The sequence below is a fragment of the Mercenaria mercenaria genome, chromosome 15 (genome assembly GCF_021730395.1).
Source record: "Mercenaria mercenaria strain notata chromosome 15, MADL_Memer_1, whole genome shotgun sequence".
NCBI classification, from domain to species: Eukaryota; Metazoa; Mollusca; class Bivalvia; order Venerida; family Veneridae; genus Mercenaria; species Mercenaria mercenaria.
In genome coordinates this window covers 59,633,221-59,640,706 of record NC_069375.1, presented here as the reverse complement: position 1 = coordinate 59,640,706, position 7,486 = coordinate 59,633,221, and the positions used below count along the sequence as shown (strand labels likewise).

The 7,486-nt window shown below is 32.4% G+C and overlaps 1 protein-coding gene across 3 annotated transcripts in view; it reads right to left on the bottom strand.

Moving 5' to 3' along the window:
• Positions 1–299: 299 nt before the first annotated feature.
• Positions 300–7,486, bottom strand: part of LOC123555844 (fatty acid-binding protein, liver-like) — a 62,507-nt gene continuing 55,320 nt past the window's right edge. For all 3 annotated transcript variants that reach the window (XM_045346451.2, XM_045346443.2, XM_045346435.2), the window contains exons 2-4: positions 2,673–2,851; positions 1,858–1,968; positions 300–701 (exon numbers count right to left, since the gene is read on the bottom strand). In XM_045346451.2, the coding sequence (XP_045202386.1) occupies positions 651–701; positions 1,858–1,968; positions 2,673–2,851 (341 nt within the window). In that variant the 3' untranslated portion in view covers positions 300–650. The remainder of the gene's footprint in view (positions 702–1,857; positions 1,969–2,672; positions 2,852–7,486) is intronic.

Sequence of the window (7,486 nt, the reverse complement as noted above, 5' to 3'; positions counted from 1 at the left end):
AGTATTTTCTTAATTTTTGTTTGTATATATTTATATTTGTTAAGTTAAAGTCGACACCGGCTGCCAATATCAGTGACCCATTAAGACGTATGTGTGCCAATTTTGGATTTAGAGGGTAATGCAAGATAAAGAAATTAGTCCATTTGCTTGTCAGATAACTACGTATTTTCTTCACTTTTATGAATTTACAGGGACGAAATACGTTCTTTATCTTTAAATCTGGGTCCTCCATATAAAGAATATGAACAAGAAAATACCGTCAAATATTATTGAGTTTGGTACATTAAAGAGACAATATATTTAGTCTGTTGCAGACATTTATTATTGATAAACGAAATATTACATAATAAATAATGGTAATTTGATAAAAATGCATGTTTACACTGATATTTATGTCAAATGGTCCGATCATAAGAAAGTATAGAGATGAGAAATAAATATGAACCATAACAACATAAAAAGCGGAACACCTATAGGTCTGAATATTACAGAACCTAACTGTCCTTCCATACAATATTCGAATACTGAAGCAGACACGACCGGAGATATTACACAGTAATACACTTAAATGTTCACGTCATTTTATCCAAGCACAAATTCTAAAAGCCACAATGCGTTTCATGTCACTTAGGGATTACTTGGAGCTACACTCATATTTTTCCATATTTTGACTGCATTTCCAAAGACCCTACTTTCGTCACCTGCAATATAACAAGTTTCAATGAGTCAGTCAAAGTTAGAATAAGTGATGATACGTATACCATGCATCAGTAGGAGCGAGGTTACAATGGATCAGGACTCACTTTACCATTTAGTTATCTCCCTCGTTATATCGTTAATTCCAAGAGAACGGCTTTCACTTGAAACGTCAATGTTCGGCAGCGACTAAACAGAGAATCCGAGCATTAGCAAAATACTCATATTATAATTAATAAGAAATTATTGTTTTAGTTTATTTCATCACATATTTGCAAATATGGTCGACGACTTATGGTCGTATAAATAAACGTTGCAAGGGTTGAAATTTCGGTTTAATCCATTCATTTTGTTTTTGTTGGGCTTAAAAACGCACCGACACAATTACAGGTTATTATGGCGGCATCCCAGCTTTAATGGTGAAGAAAGACCCCAGGTGTCCCTACGTGCACTATTTCATCACGAGCGGGTACCTGGGTAGAACCACCGACCTTCCGTAAGCCAATTGGATGGCTTCCTCACATGAAAAATACAACGCCCCGAGTGAGGCTCGAACCCACATCGGTGAGGGGTAAGTGATTCAAAGGCATTTTATTGCAAAATACCTTGTTTCAAACTGTGCCATTTAGTATTATGCCGTATGGATAACCACGTTTGTTTCCCTAAGTTTTGCTTAAATTTATCATCAGCAAGATCTATATTCATGGCATTGTTATAGTGACATGACAAATACTAGGCAAAGAACTGTTTACACAGTGACGGCAAATGACGACCTTGTTTCTACGTGAAGGTGACAAAATCTTTATTACGCTCAAGAACGACATGGTACTTCAAAAATTAGAGCGTTATCATCACGGACTACAGCACTATTCTTCGATGTAATATTACATGTCTGCTAATTGTAGATATTTATTCACCTAGACATCCACATACTAAATATTTGAGAAATATTAGACTGTAATATGTAAACACACATACCTTTTATTTAGAGAGATTACCATTAATACATGAACAAAAAGAAAGAAAAGAAGTGTTTTACCTCGACTCATACCCTCTATGACGTTATATCATTACATGCCTATATCTGTTACAAGCAACGCGAAAACAATCACTAATCATCATTCTGACCGTTATAACAATAAGTGTATCCCCTATACCTACCACGACCATTTTATCTCCTTCTATATGTCTGGTGATATTCATTTCCATATCGTTCATACTTTTATCTATATGTTTTTCTACAAATTTCCCACCATCAGCCGTCATCACACTCTGAATGAAAATATAATTATAATAAAACAATCTAAACATGCTAAAGTATGTGCAAATGTCAAAAATATATATAAGTACTTTTTAATTAGCCATGCAAATTTACCAGTTTTGAACAACACCGCTTGACATCCGCATAAATCAAAGACAAATCAATGAATTTGAAAGAATTTGACAATTTGTATCATTGTTCCTTACCTAATGTAAAGAATTTGATATCTGTATCATTGTTCCTTACCTAATTAACTTTTATATACAAATAAATCAATGACAAATCAATTATGTAAAATGCAATGTTAATGTAGAATGATATTTTATCAAGAATAATAAGGATTGTTTGATTCTAAACTTTGTATTATCCTTGAGATATTGTGTTATCTCATTTTGTCTAAAATAACGTTTATAATATATAAATATTCCTAACTGTGGTGCGGAGGGGAGCGGTTGTCTAGTGGATAAGGTGTCAGCCGCTCAATCCAGGGGTCGTGGGTTCGAACCCAACTGGGGTCACAGCCATGACTTCTCATATGACACCAGTACAGGTTTTTCCGGGAAGTGGACTCGAGAGCGGTTCCAATAAGCTTGAAGCCTTCATCACAATTGAGCTAAAACAATAAACTAAACTAACTGTGGTTGTTGTATTTTAAAAACTCTATATTCTATTCATTTGTCAATCAATTAACAAATTCAGTTTTTAAATAAACAACCTTGAGGGGAGAACCATCTAAAGACGCAGATTCATACTCTTCTCCTAGTTTTAACTTGAATGTTCTTTTGTCTGGGACACCTGCCATGCCTACTGTGATCTCCCATTCGTCGCCATTTTGACTGTAAGTAATCTCTGTCCGGGCTTGCTTAAAGAATTCTTTCTTTTCTGCAGGTAGACCTGAAAACAAAAATATGGTATACTATACTGAAACGAGCTTATCTGATTGACTGAAAGTGCTTCATTCTCGGGGCTGCAAAAGAAGATAGATAATTAATGACCCGAGACGATACCTCAGCATAAGCCATTAATTGTGTATTTTTATACGTATTACGCATTATCTGTGCAGATTATATTTTTCAGAAGATACCATCTACATCGGATAATTCAGTTTGCATCTACATTACTATAGTTAAAGCGTTTATAGTACAGTTTTTTAAAATATCTATGCATACATTCCAATGAAGATTTTAGAGATTCTTAAATCAGACATGTTCGCAAAAAGATAAAATTTGCTACTTTCACGGTTAAGATAATTTCACGAAAATGTGTCCTAGCGAAAGCTGGATTTTGATAACTTTCAATTAGGAACTTTATGGTTTACGCGTAATTCGACTATTGTGATAGTTTGCTAACGTTTAACCCAGCGAAAAAAAACACATAATTATGCAGTAATCGTCTCCAATAGGTTTAATCATTACTCATTTGTCTGCAATCTCCTTCCTTATTTAAGTAGCATACCGACGAATGTGCGTCGAAAATCTAAAGAGCCTCATGACGCCCAGTTCATTACTATAACGATATATAAGTTCAGCATGCTTTTTACCATCATGTAATAAATACAAACATGGAATGTTTGGGATTCATCGTCCTATTTTTTTTTAATATCAGACTGACTATCAAGTCAATCGGGCTATATCCCACCTGGTTTAGTTCCTGTGCAACTGTATTTCGAAACGTCGTAAATCTTATGATAAACGAAGTGAAGGCCTTGATAATTACCAAATAAATATAAAACAATTTGATATTTTAGGCATAAAACTGGTTTCGGTTTACTTCGTGACTATCACAGTTTGTAAATGTTCTACAATTTTACTGCCGAATTAAATGGTATAATAATAAAATACTGAAAACTAAAAGTCAATTTACATATGTCTTAATTTTAATTATTGACAATAACTAACACATAAAAGTAGTTTTGCAATTTCAAAACGTTTGACATAGCTCTTGACCGTATATGTTTACACGTTCTTGATTGAATACCATCAGAAAACAACGGATATACTATCATCAATCAAACACATTTTATGGGCTCTGTATCTACGTGCATCTTTCTTTATCTTTCATTTTTGAAGAAGAGAAAACTTCCGCAATAATTGTCCGATAAAGTTTTCGAGATACAAAATATGTTAAATCGCTGGAACTTTAAAGTACGTAATGCTTTGATAGTTATCAAACAGGACTTCACACGATAAAACGTTTCATGGATTAGTTTGTCCGATATGCCTTCTTCTTCTGAATGTATATTTGAAAACAAAATATCTGATTGATTTTCCAGAGAGACAACTGATACTATTCATCAATCATTTCCTCACACAATGTTTATATAACGCTAAATTAAGTCTTTACATGGTTGGTTAGATATACAACTTTGATCTTCTTGCTTTCCCTATAATTTGTTTTACCGCAATGAATTGATTACCATCAACAGTTAATCACGAGATGTCATGTTCCATTTGCTCACACCAAGAGTTGTCAATATGTTTTGGAATAATTCATTTCTAATTTCAAAATGTTACTGACGACCTTTCTTCCTATTCGTAGTACCAAAGGGGAACGTACCTTTAACTTTTCACAAAGTTTGCTACGTATCAAATCATGTTTTTATTTATCAGAACTTAACAATGGCAGCATTGTCATACATATATTCTGTTTAATGCAGTATAATATTAATTAACATTTAAACGTCAAATGGAATTGTCTATTGTCACATTCAATTCAAATGTTCATTTGGGTACCTTCTGTCTAATTTAAAACCAGTGTTTACAGAAATGTTCGCATATCAAAATTGACTTGTGTAGATATGGTTTTACAACTGGACTAATCTATGGAAAATAAATACACCTTTCATTTTTTTTTGCATAAAATATGCCATCGAAATTTTACAAAAATAATCTGCTAACAGATTTTAACTTATAGCTTTTAAAAGTAACTTGCTATTCCTATATTATTTTCAAAACAATCCACTGAAGCAATTTTAATGCGCATTTATTACACACTTTTGGCACTTTTTAAGAGATGAATCGATCATTCAGTGTCTTACCACACAGCATTCCTACATAACATGAATTCCAGACGCATGCAGTTGATATTGGTTTTGAGTTTTATTTCAGTCTTACCTAGTTTTCAGAAATTTGAAATGTTAACGCGAAACGCTATTCGTACATGTGTAGTGCAGCACCTACCTTCAGCTATTTCAAGTTCATTAAGTTCAGAATTACTCTCCATTGTACATAGTTATAACTTCAATAAGTAAGTAATACCCGTAATGATAAACGAAGATTGTCTAGAATGTTAATAGTTTTCCAGGACATTTGAAAATGCACTATTGCAAGCAAGACTTGTTTCCGGCATTTGTTTCTACTTGGAACACATTATCTGGAACGGATACATGAACTATATTAAAACAAATTTAATTTATCATTAAACGTTTAATTTATTCATATCGATATTTTACACGAATGCAGAAGTTTTCTTTTGTGTCTGCCTGTAATAAGTGGGTCGTAAAAAGCCATTATTTCTAATTATACGAAACAAGTTATAAACATCACTACATTCCATTCGTTCCTACACCACTTATATAACATGGAAAATATAGGTCTGCATGCTGCTGTCAGATATCATCGGCCGGCGATATATTCATAACCGTTTATAACACTGTTAAAATATTAGCCGACCAATTACAGAAATGAAACCAAACATTTACTGATTTGATATGTTATGAATTAGTTTACGATCTCTCATATATTGATACCGGTAGTTTATTATGTATGTACAAGATGATGCTAAAAAATGGTTTATACTATGACAAAACTGTCTATATTTTACATTTTTTTTGTTATCGATATGGATGGAGTATAGTGACTGTATCCAGCCTAAATAGTAATTGTTAGGTATTATTCTGTGTTCACTTACTTTCTCGATAGAGTGTTTACTCCATACGTACAGAGAAATAAAAAACCTGCTTGTGGTAAATGGTATGTAAATGAATTATTTCTAATTATATAAAATTATAATCAAATATTTCTGCATTCAATTATTACCGGAACCATTGTAAAAAAAGCATTTGTGCTACTATGCTGCTGTCACAGATGGCTTTTACAATCTCCAGAAAACAATGATCTATACCCTATTCAAAATCGTGTTTGATTACGACTTGAATCTGGCCAATGGAGACAAACAAAGCTTTTACAGATATTACAGGGGATGAAATTTTATACGGGTCCGTGGATGGACAGATAAAATATTTCATTTTTAATATAAATGAGCGTATGAGGCGTCAAAATTTATATAGGAGTAAGATGTTTTACATATTTCCAATAAGCATCCGAGGGATCAAGATTAAGATAGCGTTACGATTTCAATCTCAGTTTCAATAAAGATCTGATGCGTTTTAATGGAGATTTATTCTTATTCTTGTGTCTAAAGCATCAGCATTTAGAATACGGCTTATACAAAACCAATTAAAAATAATTCTTCTGAAATCTAGATTTGTAGTTCACTTGTTAGATTTTACAGGTAATCCACAACGAGAAACCACTGCAATAATGCAAATACGTTTCCTTTTATTTCTAGGCGTTGGCTTAGGCGCATTCATCTTGAAATATTTAACCATTATTAAATAAACTTTTCTGTAGTGCATGCTAGGAATAGATTTACTGTTGATGTAGCATTATCTATAGCATTTATGTTTATAGCGTTGCACATGTTTCTGATGCAAACATGCGGTAGGTGTCTTTAGAAGTTGCAATGAATAATCTTACCGCCGATGTATTAATTAAAAGTGAATGCACCCGAAGCTATTATTATGTTAGCTGTTTTCTTTGTGGTGGTTAGAACAATGAAATAATTTATGCAATTAAGTGTCAGTAAAGTAGTAATTTATGATAACAAAGAGTACAAACTATTTTCTTAAATCATATTTTGTTAAGATACACAATGTGCATGTGTATAATCATTAAATACCAAGTGTTATTTGCGACAGTCAAGCAAATGATAATTATTGTTTTATATTTTGTTATAAATTAATGAAAGGTTGTACATTTCCAGTATAATAATTTCAATTTTGAATAAAGAGTGAATATTTCATTATGTTGACACTTTCACACAGCCAAAATATAATCATCTTTATTTAGATCAAAGTTTTTGACTATGACATGAGCAGTAAACATTTTATGTGGTTGTAAAATGTATCGTAACATCATTTTAAACAGCTACGAATTCTTATATATTAAATGTCTCCATTACATCAGTGCGTGATTTGATACGATGACTTTACAATAAACTTCATCTATTTTGCCGATGCGTTGTATACATGTATATATATTTGTACAATTTAAATTTTCTATCAACTGTATTGACGAATGCTTGTCTGTTTTCGTGTTACTGGAAAGCAATGAACAATTATATAATTACAGTACGATATTCATAAATGTGCAGACAAGTCTGTAAATAACTGCTTATCTGCGAAAAAGAAAACGTTATTTTATTATAGAGTGACTTTAGGAAGTATGTAACTGAATAACGTTTTGACTA